The sequence below is a fragment of the Zootoca vivipara genome, chromosome 15, assembly GCF_965207765.1.
Source record: "Zootoca vivipara chromosome 15, rZooViv2.hap1.1, whole genome shotgun sequence".
Classification (NCBI taxonomy): domain Eukaryota; kingdom Metazoa; phylum Chordata; class Lepidosauria; order Squamata; family Lacertidae; genus Zootoca; species Zootoca vivipara.
In genome coordinates, this window is record NC_142598.1 from 15,391,490 (window position 1) to 15,413,195 (window position 21,706).

At 41.8% G+C, this 21,706-nt stretch overlaps 1 protein-coding gene across 1 annotated transcript in view; it reads right to left on the minus strand.

The window, feature by feature from the left end:
- TBX15 (T-box transcription factor 15) overlaps window positions 1-21,706 on the minus strand; it is a 110,231-nt gene that overhangs the window by 49,620 nt on the left and 38,905 nt on the right. Inside the window, exon 2 of the mRNA XM_035141024.3 lies at window positions 9,819-10,032. Coding sequence (XP_034996915.3) covers window positions 9,819-10,032 — 214 coding nt within the window. The remainder of the gene's footprint in view (window positions 1-9,818; window positions 10,033-21,706) is intronic.

Below are 21,706 nucleotides of genomic sequence, written 5' to 3' on the forward strand. Positions count from 1 at the left end.
AAGTAATACAAGGAGGAATCGATCGCGTTTATTGAATATTTTAAGAAACAGTATAAACAAATACATAGCTTAGCAGGTCTTGAGTAAATCCAGCAGAGTTGGATGAACTAGAATGTGGTCCAAACCCCATTTTAAATCCATCTCAGCTAAAAGAAAAGAACTCACCCTGAAACTCACTTACAGATGGTACCTAACACCACAGAAACTAGCGCTGATATGCCCAGGAGCCTCAACAAAATGCTGGAGAGGATGCACCTCCACAGGCACATATACCCACATGTGGTGGGAATGTCCCGAAATCCAACTCTTCTGGACATCAGTCATACAAGAAATAAGCAAAATAACTAAACAAGTCTTAGAAGTCACCCCAGAACTGGCCCTACTGAACAACTTCCAAGAAAATAATGCCCATTCACATTATAAAGAGCTCATCACCCACCTATTCTCAGCAGCCAGAAGCATAATAGCCAGACACTGGAGAGACCTGTCAGGAGTAAACATGGACCAATGGTATCAAATAGTCTGGGAAACAGCCTTACTAGAAAAACTAACCAATGAACTGAAACTGACACAGGGACAAATAGAAGAAGGTGCCTTCACCCCAGTATGGCTCCCCTATATCACATACACAGCCCAACAAGACAACAACAAGAATCCGACAGCATACGAATCAATATGACTAACCTGACCCAAAAACCCCACCCTCTCACACATTCAGACACATAAACAAATCTCACTACAGCCAACCAAAGGCAACCAACCACACCCCAGATCACCCCCAACCTCTCTCACCACCAAGGAAATATAACAAGCGAATAGAAAGAGAAACTCACACAAGTAACGCCCACACATACAACTAAGCAGAACAATAGAAGCATTGCCATACCATCTCCCTCTTTTCCTCCCAACCTAATACTGCATGCAACACTAATGTCTCACAACAAGTGTAACTGATCTGTAGAAAACACAACTTGAAAAAGGAGACAATGCACATATTTCTGGTAACTAAGAAATCTTTAATAAAAAATATTATTTTTAAAAAAAATGATGTGAATGTTCTCACAAACAACATCAAATAATTTATTTTACTTGTATTAAGCTAAATTTTGGGATATATGTGCACATTTTCTTCTCCTGCAAAATATGAAGGAGTTATATTTATGGGGGTGTATAGCCACCTCCCAATGCCAGCTTGACCCCAATAGCTGCTTATCCCATCTTCTTGGCAGTGCATCCCCTTCCCTCATCCCTTTCTTAGTTCATTTACAGCCTGATTCAGCTCTTAGGTGCCAGTGGTTTATATTTCTTTTTTTCTTTTTTTAAATTTTAAAAACAAACTTTATTAATTCTTCCATTAAAAAGAAATACAAATACATAAAAAGAAAAATATCCACACAGTATCTACACAACAAATCCATACATGTAAAATCACTTCCCAACTCTTAACGTACTGCTTAATTCTCGTGTTCTCCTTAATCTTGCGTTGTCATTTCATTACAAATATCATATACATATTAGTTTCTTCTTATCTTCTTCTTTAAAACAAACCCCTGTTCTCCTCTAGCTAAGACAGACCCTTAGTTCCATTTTAACATTCTTTTTTCTAAAATATTCCTCTACATATTCCCATTTTTTAATCAATTTTTGCTTCGATATATTTCTTATTGCGGCAGTCATTTTATCCAAATTCATAAATTCGATTAATCTCATCTGCCAATCTATTATTCCAGGAATCTCTTCTTTTTTCCACTTCTGACCTATCAATAAACGTGCTGCCGCACACCCATAAAGAAAGACATCTCTTCTATCCTTAGGAAGATTTTCCGGGAGAAAACTTAACAAAAAATATTCCGGCTTTTTCTTAAAGGTGACTTTGACTATCTTTTTTAATTCCTCATAAACCTCTCCCCAAAATTTTTTAATTTTAATGCAACCCCACCAGCAATGCATGTAATCTCCTAATTTACCACCACATTTCCAACAATTTCCATCAGCAGTTTTGTATATTTTAGCTATCTTCATCGGAGTAAGATGCCATCGGTATAACATTTTCAGCATATTTTCTTTAATTCCTTCGCAGGCTGTAAATTTCAATGTTCTTCTCAATAATTGATCCCACTGGGTTGTATAAATTGGTTTGCCTAGGTCTTGTGCCCACTTAATCATAACACACTTTGTCCCCTCATCTTTTAATTCCCATTCCAAGAGATATTTATAAACCTTAGAAATTGACTTGACCTTATTATCAATTATTAACTCCTGTAATTTGGATTTTTCTTTGGCAAATCCCTTGGCTTTATGTTCCTTAAATAGACTTTGAATTTGCATATACTGTAGCCAGCTAGCACAATTCGATTTTAACTGATCACAAGTCTTTAAATTTAATTGGTCTCCATTTTTTTCTATTAAATCTTGGTAAGTTAGCCAATTCCCCTTCTTGTTTTTACCTCCCAATGTTGTCATTTCTAGTGGGGAAGCCCACCACAGGGTTTTAGGTTCTATCAAATCTCTAAATTCCAGCCAGTTTTTGAAAAGGGTTTTCTTTAACACATGGTCCGAAAATTTTTTAAATTTGCTCTCCTCTCCCTGAACCAGGTAAGTATGCCATCCAGTCATGTTTCTAAATCCTTCCACTGTCAAAATTTCTTCATCTTCTAATGTAAACCACTCCCTAAGCCAACAGAGGCAGGCCGATGCATGATATAGTCTGAGGTCCGGGACCCCCCAGCCTCCCCTTTCTTTAGTGTCCGTAAGTAATTTAAACTGAATCCTCGCTTTTTTCCCCATCCAGATAAATTTACTTAATTCCTTTCTCCAATTATTAAAGATCTCTTTTTTGCCTATTATGGGGAGTGGTTTATATTTCATTCATCCCAAAAACAGCAACGTTTTCATATAGCCAGTTGACTTTGACTAGGGCCTGTGGACAAACAAAGATTATGGACAGTAACCTCAAAAGCTTTGTTTGCCTTCTATAGTCTCAGCACCTAGGAAAATCTAACTGGTTACATGATAACCTCAGTCATAGGAGCCAACTCTTAGGGGCCAAAGTCCCTTTAACCCCCCCCCCCCAAATATACTATTTGAGAGGGTTGCGGAGCCCAAAAAATTGATGGGCATTGCCATTCAAATAGTGTGTGTGTGCCACATCATGTGATCCGATTATGGGGGTGGGGTTTACCTGGCCCTACCCAAAAAATATTTTATTCAAGTTGGCACGCCTGACCTCAGTATTTAAAGAGGGAAGCTGGCTGGGGGTTTTCAACGCGCTGAAGCAATAGCTGATCGGGACAGCAAATAACAGGAAACAGATGCAAAACACCGTCATCAACAAACCATTCGAGTGGGGTTCAGGAAAAAATCTGGCACACTCCAAATCTCTTTTGCACCAGGTGTATAGACTCCAGGCACGCGCCCCCCCAAAATGTTGTGCAGTACTAGTTTTAAAGGGCATGATTAAAGGACATAATGATATGTTCTGATGTCATTGATCACAATTGTCTTTTCTATTGGGCTCTAAAGAGATCGGCTAAAACTGGTGGGTTGTGGGTTGGAAATAAGCACTGTGGAAAAGTTCTTTCCAAACCAGTTCAGAATGGCACAGAAGGAATTGTCCATGGAACATTTGCGATCTATTGCTCCCCCTAGCTGTCGCTTCCTCCATTTCATCACCTTAAAGTCTGCATTTTTTAAGCATGAGGTATCTGGTGACATTTGCATCTTATTTGCTTTTTAAGCAACATTCGTAGGAGCACAAGGAAACCTTGCTTTTGCCAGAAAGGCTCTGGGTTGTTAAAGCTAAGAGCATAAAACTGTCGGGGGGGGCGGGGCGGAGAGGAGGAACCTTTCCAAAGCCCCATATTGAGGGAGAGGATTTGTCTATTTGATGAGGTTAGCTTCATAGCCGGACACAGTCTTTAGGCAAGATAAATTACTATGGAGTGGCTTGGGGGCCTTGCCTCATTTCCACCACACCGGCTTGTTAAACCTGCCAAGTCAAATGGGTACAGGAAGTTGCAATTTACAGCCAAGGTTTCCCTAATTGGAGAGAGGAGGCTGGAGAACAGCTAAAGGATGTACCGTATCAGGTTTCAGAGGCCTGATCCAGAAGTAGCCCTAATAGACAAGGTGAAGCAAGACTGAAGGTGCCAGAGTCAGACAAGTCTGGGAGGCAGCCCAGCAGAAAATCCTCCTGCACTGTGATATATAGAAATCATAGCATTGATAGCCTTATTCTCCCTTGATGTGCCTTTTGAAGCTGTCCAACTTGGTGGACATAACTAGATTTTGTGGCAATGATTTCCATATCTTTAACCATGCCCTGTTGTGAAGAAGCACTTCATTTTGTCTCTCCTGAATGTCTCAACATTCAGCTTCATTGAATGACCTAGCTGCTAGAATTAAGCAGGGGGGAGAAAAACTTCTGTCTAGTCACTTTTTCTTTTGTTTTCTCTCTTTGCCAATTAATTGTATTAAGTTTTTTTAAATATATATATATATAAAAAAACAGATTAACAAATTTAGCAAATATCAGATTAACAATTCTAAAATTAAAATTAATTTCCAGTTTAAAATATCCTTAGAAGTTGACTTCCCACCCTTAGCTCCAGGGTGTTTTTATCTCTACCCGTTTTCTCTAGACTATACATGATTTTATATACCACCGTGATGTGAACAATCTTGCCTTTCTTACAAACTGAAAAGCCCCGGGCATTGTAACTTTTTCTCTTAGAGGAGTTGTTCCAGCTCCCATAATAATGTTGCTTGCCCTTTTCTGAGCCTTTTTACAGCTGTACAATATCCTTGCAGTGGGGCAACGGTAGCTGCATTGGACGCCTGCCTACAGATAGCTCCATGTGTCAAGACATGGCTCAAAGGTCCCTTCATGGAAGAAGAATTGTTTGCTGACTTCAAACTCAGACTACCTACCGTGTTTCTCATATTATAAGACATGTCTTATATTTATTTTTTCCTCAAAAAAACACACTATGACTTATTTTCAAGGGGTGTCTTATTTTTTTCCTCCTCCTCCTGCCGCGGCCGGCATTGCTGCTGCGCCTATCACTATGTCTTATTTTCGGGGTATGGCTTATATTCCTTGAATGCTTAAAAATCCTGCTATGGCTTATTTTATGGGTATGTCTTAAAATATGAGAAACAGGGTAGGTAAAAGGTAAAGTTGAAGGACCCCTGGACAGTTAAGTCCAGTCGAATTCGAGGGTCACAAGGGAACTGGTGGAAGATGCAGCTGCTGCCCAGGCTTGGGGTGGACACCTCAGCAGGTCCTCAGTGGTGTTAGCCCCTAACATTGTCAGATTTAAAAAGGTAAAGGACCCTTGGATGGTTAAGTCGAGTCAAAGACGACTATAGGGTTGTGGCACTCATATTCAACACAAAAAAAACAGCGACAATTCGTTGTTGACAGCTGGACATATAAAGGGCCCCATTACCTTCAGCTGCTTAGGGTGTCATCAAACCTAAATCCAGCCCTGACTCCAATATTTCATTTCACATGAATGTTTTACCCGAGAAATAAGACACAGAAATGGCATGTAAGCATAATGGAGTCTCGGGTTACTGATTTCCTCTCTCCCTACGCAGGAGCAGCTCCCCTGCTCAGAGACCTGTGTCCGCAAAGTGTCTACAAAGCAGCAAGAGATACAACCTAAGCGGTGCTAACAGGGCAACAAGTCCTACAAATCCATCAGGCACGCCTTGCCTGAAAGTGGGTGAGATGCCAAAGAGTTTCGTGGATGCAGAAAGCATCAGGCGCAGGACGGCAAAAGCGGCTGCTAGGGCCAGCTGGCCCTGGAGCCTGGGATCACCACTATACAGAACCCCAAGAGACTTTTCACTGCAGTACAGATTTCTGAGGGGGAGAACGGAGCCAGCTGCAAACATAGTTCAAATGATGGGAAACCAGTAAAAAAAAAACTGACCTAAGTGAAGTCATGGGAGATTTGCCATAGATGTCAATTTGTTAAGATTTTTCAGGCTAAGACAGGGCAGCCTTCATGCAGCCAGTGTGAGCAATCTACACAAACAAACTGTGCAAGTTCAGTGCAAAAGCACAATGGCTTTGCTCCTGGCACACACAAACGCCATTACAGTGGTACCTCGGTTTATTAACACAATTGGTTCTGGAAGTCTGTTCATAAACTGAAGCGTTCATAAACTGAAGCGAATTTCCCATTGAAAGTAATGGAAAGTGGACTAATCCGTTCCAGACGGGTCCGCGGAGTACTCAACCTGAAGCGTACTTAACCCGAAGCATGGGTGTAATTGGTTCCAGAAGTCTGCTCATAAACTGAAGCGTTCATAAACTGAAGTGAACTTTCCCATTGAAAGTAATGGAAAGTGAATTAATCTGTTCCAGATGGGTCCACGACGTTCGTAAACCGAAAATTCGTAAACCGAGGTGTTCATAAACCGAGGTTCCACTGTACTGTACATTCCAGACTAGCAGCATGGAACACAGCACAAGTACGCAGTTAAAAGAGTTTTAAATAGTAGGGCCTCATACAACCCTACCTGTACTCAAGTATCATATATATATATATATATATATATATATATATATATATATATATATATAATCTCATTTATAGACTACTCTTCATTAGAAAAAAGAAAGAAAACCAGAATAACAAAACAACAACGTACAGTGGTACCTCGGTTTATGAACACAATTGGTTCCGGAAGTCTGCTCATAAACTGAAGCGTTCATAAACTGAAGCGAACTTTCCCATTGAAAGTAATGGAAAGTGGATTAATCCGTTCCAGACAGGTCTGCGGAGTACTCAACCTGAAGCGTACTTAACCCGAAGCATGGGTGTAATTGGTTCCGGAAGTCTGTTCATAAACTGAAGCGTTCATAAACTGAAGCAAACTTTCCCATTGAAAGTAATGGAAAGTGGATTAATCCGTTCCAGATGGGTCTGCGGAGTACTTAAACTGAAGCGTTCATAAACTGAAACATGGGTGTAATTGGTTCCGGAAGTCTGTTCATAAACTGAAGCGTTCATAAACTGAAGCGAACTTTCCCATTGAAAGTAATGGAAAATGAATTAATCCGTTCCAGATGGGTCCACAGTGCTCATAAACCGAAAATTCATAAACCGAGGTGTTCATAAACAGAGGTTCCACTGTACAACAATATCCCAACAACAAATAGGAAAGGACATTAAGATTCGTATACAGTACAGTAAAAAAAAAAAAAAGGATTCATATACAGTAATAGAATTCTTAATCATAATCAAAAGAACAGCAGCAAATACAACACACTCCAAAATCACCATTCAACAATAATATACGGTAACACAGCTGCTTCTTATATGGAAACATCAGGAGGTCCCCCAAGTGGTGGGTAGGTCTTGTGCAACAACTAGCAACTTAATAGGGCAATGTGCATCTTACACACACACACACACACACACACACACACACACTCAAAGTTTCATCCAGCTAATTCAATGGAACTTCAGAACATGCCTGTTTCCATCGCCAGTACTATATAGATACTGTATACAAGCCAGGTTTATCCTGCCTGTCCTACTTAAATTCCCAGGACGTACAGAACAACTCAACATCTCCCTACTATTCTAGGATGAAAACCCAGATGTCACACACTCAGTTGCTAAATTTTGCGCTGCCATGATGGACATTCGCCAATGGTTGGTTTGTGCTACAAACCAGTCCTAAATTGAAGGCCCATATTGTAAGACCTGTATTCCCTTAAGCTCCACCTCTGTTTTAATTGTTAGTTCTTATCCAGCCATTATCTGTGTTTAATCTCGTATTCTATTCACATATTTTATCCTATGCTTGTTTCTTTGCCCTTATTTGCTTTAACAATTATCTTTTTAAATCCTAACTGCTATTTTATTCCTATGTTTTTCTTATGCTGGTCTGAATCTCTCCCCCCCCCCAACTTTCCTTCATGTTAAGTGACTGAACACTATTACAGCCTGGTGAGTCTTTTCTCTGTCCAAGGTGCTGATTATTTCCAAAAATGAAAATTAATTGGAATTAAAATGGGAACTGGCTGGAATATGCAATGCCAGTTTAAAAGATAACAGACCATTGGGTGCCTCTGAAGATATCATCACCCAATTGCTTTTAATGGATGTTTTAATATTATTACTTTAACGCTGCAGTTCTACAAGCTTCCAAATGCTGTGAGTTTTTTTGTATTGGCATATATAGATTACCATTGGAAATGCTTTGAAAACCAGCACTACAGTCGTACCTTGTTTTGCAACCAGGATCCATTCCAGAGCCCCGGCCACTAGCTGAAAAGGATGCGGGGCAAAGCGCCGTGTCTGCGCATACACATGGAGCACATTTAGCACCTCTGCACATGCGCAAGAGGCAAACCTGGAAGTAACCCATTCCGGTACTGCCGGGTTTGCCGCGGGTGTTCGCCAGAATGGACGCTAGACAAGGCGGACCTTCGCGGAGGTATTACTGTAAAGGTTTCATGCTGGCCAGTGGTAAGGCACCAGTACTAATAATATATATTCTGGAGGGAGCAACTTATTGTTTTGCTCTTGTTTTTATTATGCTTTTTTTTTTGTTTTTATCTTGTGTTTTTAGGCTGTGAACTGCCCTGAGATCTACAGATGAAGGGCAGTATACAAAATTATTATTATTATTATTATTATTATTATTATTATTATTTAGTGTTATTCTTTTTAACAATCACCCTTCTGAATGATAATACACATACGTATACATGCATACACACTTAAACATGTACCTATATGGCAACAGTTGCTTTGGTATAGCCATAGCTAGGACTAAGAGATGAATATGAAAGGTTTTATGTACAATGAGGGCTCATATTTCCTATGTACAGTCAAACCTCAGTTCTCGAACGGCTCCATTTGGCTGAAAACCCAGAAGTAAGTGTTCTGGTTTCCGAACGTTTTTCGGAACCCGAACGTCTGATGCGGCTTCCGTTTAGAGCAGGCATAGGCAAACACAGCCCTCCAGATGTTTTGGGACTACAACTCCCATCATCCCTAAACAACAGGACCAGTGGTCAGGGATGGTGGGAGTTGTAGTCCCAAAACATCTGGAGGGCCGAGTTTGCCTGGTTTAGAGTTTCCCTGTTGAATTGAGGCTTCTGTTTTCAGTTTTCGAACGTTTCGGAAGTCAAGCAGTCTTCCGGAACGGATCACATTCGAAAACCGAGGTTCCACTGTATGTCTGCTGTGAAACATACTGTACCAGACAGGGCTGCCTCCAGAGCAGCATGGATGTAAAGCTAAGGCATGGATATTATAATAATAATAATAATAATAATAATAATAATAATAATAATAATAATTTATTATTTATACCCCGCCCATCTGGACGGGTTCCCCCAGCCACTCTGGGCTGCTTCCAACAAAATATTAAAATACAGAAATCCATCAGACATTAAAAGCTTCCCTGAACAGGGCTGCCTTGAGATGCCTTCTAAAGGTCTGGTAGTTGTTGTTCTCTTTGACCTCTAGTGGGAGGGCATTCCACAGGGTGGGTGCCACTACCGAGAAGGCCCTCTGCCTGGTTCCCTGTAACTTGGCTTCTCGTAGCGAGGGAACCGCCAGAAGGCCCTTGGCGCTGGACCTCAGTGTCCGGGCAGAACGATGGGGGAGGAGACGCTCCTTCAGGTATACATATATATGGTATGGGGAAAGTCCCATTCCAAGTCTCAATCCTTGTCATTCTTGGGAAATGTGTTTGTGACAAAGCACGGACGATGCTGTGACAACCTTTCTATTTCATTAAGTCAACTTCACATTGAAACTCAGGGTCTTGTGCCTTCATCTTACCTGCCTGCTTTAGTGATGATCATTTCTGTGCCAATATCATGGAACCTTTTCCAGAGGTCAGCGCACTGCAATTCCACCTGGATCTCCTCCATGGATGAGGTAGGAGGTGGTTGAGAGATGGGGCCGCTGGATGTGAGGTCAGAGTGCGTGTCAAATGAGCAGGATGTCCTCTCAGCCAATGCTTCAGTGTCTGAACCCGTACTCTGCTCTGAATCTAGACAAATGAGAGAGCACACCAGATCAAACTATCAATTTCTAAAAATTCCCCAGAAGGAAGGCATAAAGAAAAGGCAGCATAAGGATTTTTTTAAGTATATTTAAAAAAAAAAGACTAGTGCAACAGCATCTCTTTTATTATATGCATGCTATTGTTGTGATTTACAATCTGGTTTCTGGTTTTCTGTTCCTAACATGACATCTGGAATTTTCGTTAAGTTTTAAAGCAGCTGTATGAAATTGCCCACAATATAAAATATAAATAGCAAGAGATGTATTCAGGATGCACAATATTGGAGCACTCCAACTGGAGATGGGAGGAATAGAAAGAAAGAAAATTCACTCAACACCAGAGAAATAATGTTCTGGTTACTCATATGTCATGCCACATAATGTTGCTCTTGCTGTTAGGTATTTTTAGACAAAACGCTTGTTTTCCTTCTTTTTAGTATCTCAGAAATAATGGCTGTTGCTTTTGGTTTTGGGTTATTATTATTTTTGGCAGAGCTTTCTTTGCAAATATATGTTATTTGTTCCTCTATTATAATTTCTGGAACAATGTTTTTTTTCCCTTCAGAAAATAACCACATTGCACCAAAGCTGAAGAAGGAAGGATGGCGAACATATGGGAAGAATTATTGGGAAAGTAATTGTTATTTCAAGGGACACCTAGATTTTTGCAGGGGTCTTAGGATATAAAAGTCTGGCTAACAAAGGAGAGGGGAAACAGAACAATGGGGCTTAACGAAAGAAATGGCTTGTGCCCAGGGCCGGTGCTAGGGTTTTTTGCGCCCTAGGCAAGATCACCTTCTCCCCCCCCCCCCCCCCCGACCAATCATATTTCAAACACAGATGTATTATAGGAAGAATGAAAAGCACAGAATTTGCAATTGTTAATTTGTTTTTTAAAAATTGTGAAAACAAGTCATAAAACAATTTCTGATTTATTTTCTCAAACAGAATACAGTTTTAGTAAAGAACTCACTTTGAAAAATGTTAAATGTGATGCTGAAATTTTGACTCTTTAATGTTTCAATTTCAAGCAAATCAAAATCTTATTTTCCTTTGCATATTTTGTTAACAGTGCCTTCAGGTTAAGTGCTGATGCTTCAGCACGTTCGAAGTTGTGCCAAACCATTTTCAAAAACTGCTCTGCAAACACCGAAAGTTTGTGGATATTCACAAACATGGTGTGAATGTTTCAATGGCCTTCTGAGGTTTGGTGAGCTGGAAGGCAGCACAGGACCCTCTTGGTCATGGCCCCCTGGTTGGTAAATCCTTTTCCTAGAGATGCCCAGCTGGTTCCCTCCATTAAGGCTTTCAAGTGAGCCATAAGAACTAGTTCTGTTTCCCCCAAGCATTTGGCATGATGTGACTCTCTCCCCACAAGGTGATGTTATTGGATTCCGTTATAGTGCTGTTTGCTACTTCTTGATGTGATCGTTTCCACGTTTGTCTTCCAGTTTCATTTTTTATTATTGTGAGTTGCCTTGTGAACCAAAAGGAGGAGTACATGTTTTTTTACTTGTCAACCGCCCTGAAAGTATTATTGGATGGTATACAAGTATAATAAATAAAATAGGATATACTCCAAGCTCTATCACTGGTACCTCCCTAGGATTTTCATTTTGATAAAATGTTATGCCTCCAGTTCTTCTACTTATAAATAAAAACAGGCAAGCAGTATTCGGTTTTCTTTCCTTTTATTGGTCGTTTGCACAGATAGGAACTTCAGCAATGTATTGCTAGTGCAACGAAATGATTTTGCACCAGCCTAGAAAATTTGTACACATTAAACAAAACCTGAATATCAAGGACACCAATATGAAATGACACATCCCATATTGCATGCGTAATATGTTTCATTAACTTAACTATTGATCATGTTGAAAAACATGAGAATAAACCATCTAACAAGCATTATCCAAGTCATTATAACAAGAATACAAATATACAAGCAACCAAAATGCATGACTCTCATACAGAATATATTGGAGTACAAGTGCAGGAAATGTAAGCAGTTCATACCAATTGAAAGATGTCCCAGGGATTAGAGGATAATACTTGGCTTTTATATAGAGCAAAACACTTCACAAAGAATGTTCCCTTTTTTCTGTTTAATGTTGTAAAATTTTGGTTTATATATGATTTAAATATTATTTAATTTTATTTATGACATGATTTAATGTAGTTATGATTTGAGTATGATGTTATTTTCATTTAGTATGATTATGTGTGTTTTTATTTTAATGTTCTGTTTTCTTTTGTATATTTGTGTATGTCTTTTTAAACGAAATAAAGCTTTTTTCAATTAAAAAAATGGAAAAAATGAGAAGCTAGTTTTCAAAAGTGAAATTGACATGTTTAATCGGACAAAAGTCATTTTCTTTAACATTTGTTAAAGACTGGAAAGCTCACATAGACTTTTTGCAAGAAACAGAAATAATGATATAGGGATTTGAGGATTGAAGATAATGTTTGTTTATAGAAAATGAATATTGTTTTTATATAGCGGACAGATGAAGAACGGGAAGTTCTTTATTTTCCAAATCTTATTTTTCTGTTTCTCTTTTAACCTCTTTTCTACCTTCCTTCCTTCCTTCCTTCCTTCCTTCCTTCCTCTATTTTTTCCTCTCCCTCCCTCCCTTTTTGTGTATTTATTGTATCTAGATAAAAGTCTTGGTTTTGTTTTTTAAAAGGGAAAAGATATTAAGTTTTGCTTGTTGCCCATTTGGCTCCAAAGGGAGCCTGTTTCAGAAGCTCTAAGTCTGCATTTGAAGAAAGAAACCTACAATAAACATCCATCGCTGGCACTTTTGAGAACCGGTTGCTCTCTTTTTGCATTCTTTTGGGTTTCTGTGCCTCCCACCTGACTTGTTTGGATCGTCAAAACACCTCAGATAGCTTATAAGGCCATAACCTTTGCAATAGCTCAGGCTGGTAGGTCAGGATTATTGTGAATGGAGACTAAGACAGAGAGGTTATAGCCTGCCTAATGCCAGCCTTACAAATTCATGGGAGAATGAATGGACTTTCCGCTGGGGAATCCCTCATTTGTAGCTTAATCTCTTAGGCACTATGCCAGTGCAGCTATAATGTGCTCAAGACTGCCATGATTCAGCCACATCTAATTTATCAAATAGTTTTCATTTGTAACAGCATCTTTCCGTAGTAAACCCAGGATCAGAGAAGGCTGAACAAGAGACAGGCAGACATGGGTGTGACTGAAATATACTACACAGTTGTTTCCTTAAAAACTACTATCAAAAGCTGTTTTCGAGTCATGGGGTTCGAGAAGGCAAAACGAATTTTTTGTCATTTGACAGAAAATGTTCTGCTGATGAAACATCACCTAATTATTCTGGATTTTTAAGCAAGCTCTCTGCCTAAGAAAGAATGGACTCCTATATTGTTTCTCATGAGAAAAGGAATTCAGCAAATTATTTCTGTCTGTTGGGTCAAACTGTGTGTCAATATAGGTTGTTCTAATGTTTACATAATGCATTCTAACATTTTGGGCTCCTGTAGATGCACGAACCCGTGCAACATTAGGGCAAAGCCCGTGGCAGTTTATGTGTTAAATTTACCTGGAATTCCCAATGCAAACCTGCATCCAAAATTAGGGCACAAGCCCTCCACACAGAATTAAATGCACACAGATGTCAATCCCCATAGGAAGTCAACTGAGCCTTTCCCACCCTCCCACTTTGCCAGCCCTCAGCTGGGCACATATGTTGAGCACACTGCAATATGCCTCAAAACAGGTGTCCAATGGCACAGAGTGTGTTTCTCCCTTGCTAAAAGTCCCTTTTGGGGAAGGAGGGGTTTCAAAGTCTTCAATGGAACTGAAGTCATCTCTTAGGAGAGGCTTTGCAGCATGCCATTTACAGCTGCCCAAAACCAGTTCAATCAATAAGTGAAAGCTTAAAATAAAAAAAGCAAAAACCCTAAGAGACTACAGTTTAACCGAAAGTTTGCTCCTGCACTTTGGTATCTGTCCGATCAACCAACCCCTGGCTCTACCGATAGGTCAGCCTTCCACCAACCTGGTCTCTTCCAGATCTTTTGGACTACCATTCCCATCAGCCTCAGCCAGCACAGTCAAATTGGTTGGGGCTGGTGGAATATAATAATAATAATAATAATAATAATAATAATAATAATAATAATAATAATAATAATTTATACCCCACCCATCTGGCTGGGTTTCCCCAGCCACTCTGGGCGGCTTCCAACAGAAATATTAGAATACACTAATTTCTTAAAGATTAAAAGCTTCCCTAAACAGGGCTGCCTTCAGATGTCCTCCAAAAGTCTGGTAGTTGTTTTTCTTTTTGACATCTGGTGGGAGGGCATTCCACAGGGCGGGTGCCACTACCAAGAAGGCCCTCTGCCTGGTCCCCTGTAACTTGGCTTCTCATAGCGAGGTAACCGCCAGAAGGCCCTCGGCACTAGACCTCAGTGTCCGGGCAGAGCGATGGAGGTGGAGACGCTCCTTCAGGTACACTGGACCGAGGCCGTTTAGGGCTTTAAAGGTCAGCACCAACACTTTGAATTGTGCTCGGAAACGTACTGGGAGCCAATGTAGATATTTCGAGACTGGTGTTATGTGGTCTCGGCGGCTGCTCCCAGTCACCAGTCTAGCTGCCGCATTCTGGATTAATTGTAGTTTCCGGGTCACCTTCAAAGGTAGCCCCACATAGAGCGCATTGCAGTAGTCCAAGCTGTAGTTCAAAGCATTTGGAAGAGACTAGGTTGTGGAAGGCTGATCGCTTCTCCAGCTTCCACCTCCATCATCTGCCAAAGACAAGGATGGAGATAAGATTGATTCTGTGGCCTGGCATTTGGCAGATTAATGTCTCCATAAAGCAAATGAGGGAACTTCCCTCAACTTGTCATTATTTTCCACTCTTATGATTGTTTGACAGATGCCAACAATTCCAACAATTATGAAGGTTCCATGATGGTAAGGAGGAAGGCCTTCTTAATGTATTACAACTGCACACAACTTTAATTTCACATTACTTCCTGTTTCCCATCATCCCTTCCTGTTCTCTCCTGCATCTCATCTTTGCTTGGGTAGTCAGCCTTTGGGGAAGGGCTTTTTATTAATTGATTTTAGGATGTATCATTTGCTTTTCAGCTCAAATGAGCATTCAAAGTGGCTAATAATATGGCCAACAAGGAGAAAAACCAAACCCCATTAAAACAGCCCAAAACAAAAGGCAAACGGAATCAGCAGCATTATCTTAAGGGAGCAGGGAGAATGACGCAAAGCCAGCAGAACTCTCTAAATTATGAAGGCTAAAAGCCTGGCTCAAAAGAAAAATCTGAGTAAATGATCCAAGAATCTGAAGATCTAGAAGATCTTGAGTGGGAATGAATCCTATCAATGCAGAACCAAAACAGAGAATGGCTCTATGGTTGAGGGCAATCTGGCTTCTGCAAGAGGAGTCATCCAAAGGAGGGAGCTGCTGTATGTCTCTTTACCAGCTGCTAACCAGCCAGTCTTTTCCACTCATGTACTTAAAGCAAGGGACACAGGTGGCGCTGTGGGTTAAACCACTGAGCCTAGGGCTTGCTGATCAGAAAGTCGACAGTTCAAATCCCTGCGACGGGGTGAGCTCCCATTGCTCGGTCCCAGCTCCTGCCAACCTAGCAGTTCAAAAGCACGTCAAAGTGCAAGTGGATAAATAGGTACCACTACAGCAGGAAGGTAAACGGCGTTTCCATGTGCTGCTCTGGTTCACCAGAAGGGGCTTTGTCATGCTGGCCACATGACCTGGAAGCTGTACTCCGGCTCCCTCGGCCAATAATGCGAGATGAGCGCCGCAACCCCAGAGTCGGTCACAACTTGACCTAATGGTCAGGGGTCCCTTTACCTTTACTTAAAGCAAGCCCCTCAGTGATGCGCCAGGTTTGAGTAATACAGAAGAGCACAGGAGCCTCTCGTTCTCCAAGTCTGCCAGATGTCAAGGAGTTGTCAAGTGAGCCCAGGTCAAGCACAGGGCAGGGAAGCATGGGAGACATGGAATACAATTAGCTTTTAATTAACAGAAAATAACAACATAGTAGGTCCTCGTTTGATTCCTCCCAAGCAGACTAAGGCTGCGTTGAGGGGGCAAACTCTGGGCCTTGTGTGGCCCATTGCTCAGCAACATTCAGGGCTCTCCTTGAGTAGAGTGTCAGAGGGAAAGGAGAGCCAGCAGGACTGGGATTCTCCTGCTGCTGTGTAGCAAGGTCAACCTCTGACTCCTCTCTTTCTGAGTCTTCACTCACACTGTGACTTTCAGCCTGTAACCCTATCCTGGAAGACCACCTTCTCTTGACCCCACTTGACTGCTCAAAACCCCTCCCAGCTCACTCCTTCCCCAGACTGCTCTTCCGTCATAGCTGCCAAGTCTCCCCCGGATTTTAATCCGTTCCCCGCTGGTCTCCCGAATTGAAAAAAATCCCGGAAATCCCCCAGATTTCCTACCTGCCAGGGAGGCTCCATTTTGGGTGCTGGCACCGCCCAATTTCCGGTGCCCAGACATGGGTAGCGCGGCACGAGAAGTCACTTCTACGCGTGTCCAGAAATGCGTAGAAGCGACTTCCGGTGCTACTCCGCCCAAGCCTGGGCACCGAAAATCAGGTAGAACGGCGTATGGAGTATGGAAGAGTATGCAGTAATAAATGTTTGAAAGGGGACTCCATGGAGGGGGTAGGAGAAAGTCTGGAGATTCGAAGGAATCTTTATATGGATATGTTTTTCATTTTTTATTTGTGTATAATTTTGTATGTAAAAGTAAAGGTAAAGGCACCCCTGACCGTTAGGTCCAGTCACAGATGACTCTGGGGTTGCGTGCTCATCTTGCTCTATAGGCCAAGGGAGCCGGCGTTTGTTCGCAGACAGCTTCCAGGTCATGTGGCCAGGATGACTAAGCCACTTCTGGCGAACCAGAGCAGCACACAGAAATGCCATTTACCTTCCCGCCATTTACCTTACCTATTTATCTACTTGCACTTTGATGCACTTTCGAACTGCTAGGTGGGCAGGAGCAGGGACTGAGCAACGGGAGCTCACTCCGTCACAGGGATTCGAACCGTGGGTGTGGGGATTCAAACCGCCGACCTTCTGATTGGCAAGCCCTAGGCTCAGTGGTTTAGACCACAGCACCACCCACGTCCCTTTTGTATGTGTAAAACCAAATAAAAATGATTTCGAAAAAAGAAAAAGAAAATCCTGCTGCCATATTATGTTGTTTTGATTGTTGTCTTTTATGTATCATACTTCCATTGTGTGTTTCTTTTGTATTAATATTGATGTTGTTCACCACTTTGGGGGGAACCTTCAGGCTAAAAAGCAGTATAAGTTGTACATACCATAGCTGGATGTCACAGATCTACACTTGGGAGGATATGACCCTTCAGCCATCCTGGACTCAGGCCAGTCAGGGCTTTCCAAGTAAAAACCAGCACCACAAAAGAAATTGATAACCAGTGAAGCTCCTACAGTATAACTGTTAAGATACGGCTTGGACCTGATTTTTTAAACTCTACATACTTTATTTTAACCTGTGTACATATAATGTATAGCAAAATTAAAATGACCTTTAAAAAAGGAGCAAACCAGTTCCTGCACCCACCATTGAAGCAAGACACTTCCGTCATCTTCACTGAATTTGTCCAGCTTTCCCAGCTGCCACAGCAGGATTGCAGCTACAACCAACATAATTTAAAGGGGGGTGGGTTGCTCTGAAAGGGTTGCATCTGTAGCCTGAACCCACAACTCACATGCTGACACAACAATTGTGACAAGGCGTCTTCACCTCAACTACCAGTGCCTTCCCACCACATACACGTAACAAAAGCACAAAGGAGTGCACTCCCCACTCAGAGCACAACTTGGTGTTTATTGCTTAGCAGTTATATTTGCAAAGATCATAGCCCCTCCAGTTGCATTTCACATCACGGGGACACCACAATCTTAAAAATCTAGCTGTTTCTCTCATGTTACACACAACCCTGTATTAACAATGCCCTTGCATGACCTTCTGCAAAATAATGCAATGCCTTGAAAGAGTTTTAAATTGCAGCCAGGACAAGCTTCCTTTTAACTGTTTGACACAATGTTGTGTTTGTAAAGATATGTATTTTAAAAATTGCCACTAGGGGAGTATCAAGATTCTGGACAACTGTTCTGAGCAACTACTGTTGGGAAGTTCTCTAACATTGAATCTGCTTGCATTAACATTTCTGTAGCACTCTGGTTTCCCACCCACACCCCAAGTTAAAAGTTCATCCTCAATATGATTCTTCAGAGCCATCTTTTCTACAAGCTTGCCAGGAGATCAACGCAGTCCAGGAAAATGCTCGCTGCAAAGGGCACAGGCATGAGCCAGCTGAAAGACACATCTGCTCTGTTCTCTTACAAAGCTTCCTTTCCCCAACCATGAAATCTCAATGGAACCGACATGAACATACCTCGCAGGACAGACTTTGCAGCATGCTGTGAGCAATTTACAGCTGCCAAATCCATATCAATCAAATCCCTGGGGAGATTCTTCCTTCTTCAAACCGAGCAAGTTAAAAGGGGGGTGGGGTGAAGGAAACTGCCATCAAACTCAAACACACACACACACACCAAGTAAATTTCTACAGCTGCAACAACTTCATACGCTACCCTTAAAAATTCCAAGCTATCAAATACATAGTGGGCAAAATTTCAACACAAACGATTGGAAATCCCTTAAGGTATCTCTCAGTTTGCCATTGGCTGCACTGTTCTGATTTTGTATAGCTGCCATGACTGCAAGCTCTAGCACTGCAGAATGGCAGCGAGGCGTGGGTGTGGGAATTAAGCTGGCCACAATTTTATTGCATACCTAATACAGCTATGAATGCAAAAACTGGGACCAAGGTGGCATAGCTGTAAACTTTCGGATTTGAAAATAAGGGATCAGCAGCCTCACCTGTCCTGGGGACAGTCTACGGTATATCTAACAATCCAGGATAGCAGCAGGAAATGGCGCTAGAATAAGGGAATTTCCAACAAAAAAGGGAAAGTTGACAGCTGTGGCTTGGAATAAGGGAGTTTCCCAGGGGGGGGGGGGAGAGGGTTGACAGCTATGTTAAAGGTGGAATCAAGTTATTTGTCTCTGCTTGGAATTACCAAATGAAATGGCTCAGCTATCAAACAGCAAAGGTCCCTTGGGTGCCATGGCTCAAGCCTGTGCCATCTTACTAGGATGGAGCCTTATGCCTTACTAAAGGTAAAGGTAAAGGATCCCTGGATGGTTAAGTCCAGTCAAAGGCGACTATGGAGTTGCGGCACTCATCTCTGCTTTCTTTTTATATATATATATAACATTTTATTAAATTTTCCATTTAATATGCATTTAAACATCCAATCAAATTTGCAAATAACAAATAACATATACTCTATTGTGACTTCCCTCCCTCCCCTCATAAGGTTTTCTAACCAAAACTTATCTCGCAGTTTCTTTATTTCTTCCCCTTAAGTTCAAGTCACAGGATTTACTTCAACCCTGCAAGAGTTTTTAAACTTCTACAGTTCTTTTCCATGTATTCCACATATTTGCTCCAGTCTTTTAGGAACCTTGCTTCCCCCTGGTTCCGGATCCCACTAGTAAGTCTTGCTAGTTCAGCATAGTCTATCATTTTTGTCTGCTATTCTCCTATTGTCGGTAAGTCCTGTGTCTTCCATTTTTGGGCTAATAAAGTCCTGGCCGCTGTTGTTGCATATAAAAATAATACATTGTCTTCTCTTTTAATTTCTTGTCCTACGGCGCTCATCTCTGCTTTCAGGCCTAGGGGGGCTGCCGTTTGTGCACAGACAGATATCTGAGTCATGTGGCCAGCATGACTAAACCGCTTCTAGCAAAAACAGAACGCTGTGACAGAAGCCAAAGCACACGGAAACGCCGTTTACCTCCCCGCCACAGTGGTACCTATTTATCTACTTGCACTGGCATGCTTTTGAACTGCTAGGCTGGCAGGAGCTGGGACAGAGCAACGGGAGCTCACCCCGCCGCAGGGATTTCAACGATTTGAACCGCCGACCTTCCAATCGGCAAGCCCAAGAGGCTCAGTGGTTTAGACCACAGTGCCACCCACTCCTGTATGGGAAAGTGGCAGCTATCACTGCAATGGTCCGTGGGTACAATGGAAAGGAAAACAAAAGCAGACTTGGAGTTATCCATCCCAGGTGGTGAATGGGAAGCAGTTTGACCACAACAGCTATTGTGTACTACATCTGCTCAGCTATGAGAAACTGCTCTGAAAGTCATCTCTATATATGTGCCCAATCATGCCTGCTAAAGATGCACCAGATCAATAGGACCATCTCACCTAAGAGTTGGAGTGGATGCACTCTGTTGTGGGGATTCGAACCACTGACCTTCTGATCAGCAAGCCCAAGAGGCTCAGTGGTTTAGACCACAGCGCCACCCCTGTCCCTTTTACCCTTTTACCTTTTACCATGCCTTACTACTACAGCCAACCTGGTACCCTCCAGCGTGGCTGTGCTGGCTGGGGCTGGGAGTTGCCATTTCAAACATCTGGAGGGCATAAATATACAAGAAGAGTCTGCTAGAACAGCAGCCCACCCAATCCAGCATTCTTGCAAGCACTCATGGGAAGCTTGCAAGCAGGACCTGACTGCAAAACCATTCTTTCCACTTGCAATTTTCAGCAACTGGTGGTCAGGGACATACGACCTCCTAAGGTGGAGGTAGCACCTATCCATTGCGGGTAGAAGCCATTGGTAGCCTTATCAGCCATGAATTTGCCCAATCCTCTTTTAAAGCCATCTGAGTTGGAATGGTGGCCACCACTGCCCCCTGGTGGAATCACACAATCAGTCAATGCCCAAAGCGGAGGTTACAGTGGTCAATTCGTTTTGCGAAGAATTTGTCTTGCGAATCGCGGTTTCCTATAGGAATGCATTGAAAGTTTTTTTTTTTGCCCATAGGAACACATTAATTAAATTTCAATGCATTCCTATGGGAAACCACAATTTGAGGATATAAATGGCTGGGGGGGTCCCCATCCCAATCTCTCCTTATGTCTCGGGGCCTCCTGGTGGCAGGGAGGGATTCAGGAGCTAAGGAGAGGAGGGTGAGGACAAACCCAGCTGCAAAATGGACTACCTTCGACTCTCAACACCCGCAGGATCCACTGGTGGGAGAAGCGGATTTGTGGGGAGAGGGAGGGAAGGTGGATAGAAATGTTATTTTATGTCTGGTCTTTTTGTGTTATTATATAACATTAATAAAAATTATTTAAAAAAGAAAAAGAAACCGCAATATGCAAGACACATTTTTTGCAAAATGAATTCGTCTTGCAAGTCACCATCAGATAGCAAGATGCATTCTTCTTGTGAAAAATTCGTCTTGCAGGGCATTCATCTTGCGAGGTATCACTGTATTTGAAAACTAGCACTTCATATCTGCTGTTTTGAAAGAGGAAGATTATGGCTTACAGTTGATCTATATACATATACAGTAGCTGCTTGCTTTCCACTCCTGAACTTCAGGAACAATGGTGACTAAGGCAATATATTAATTATATTATTGCATACAAAGGCGTTGGGTGGCAAGTTATTCTGAGTGGCAACTTGTTTAAAGTATAGCTATTGGGACACTGGAAAACATTTCTCTCCAGATCTC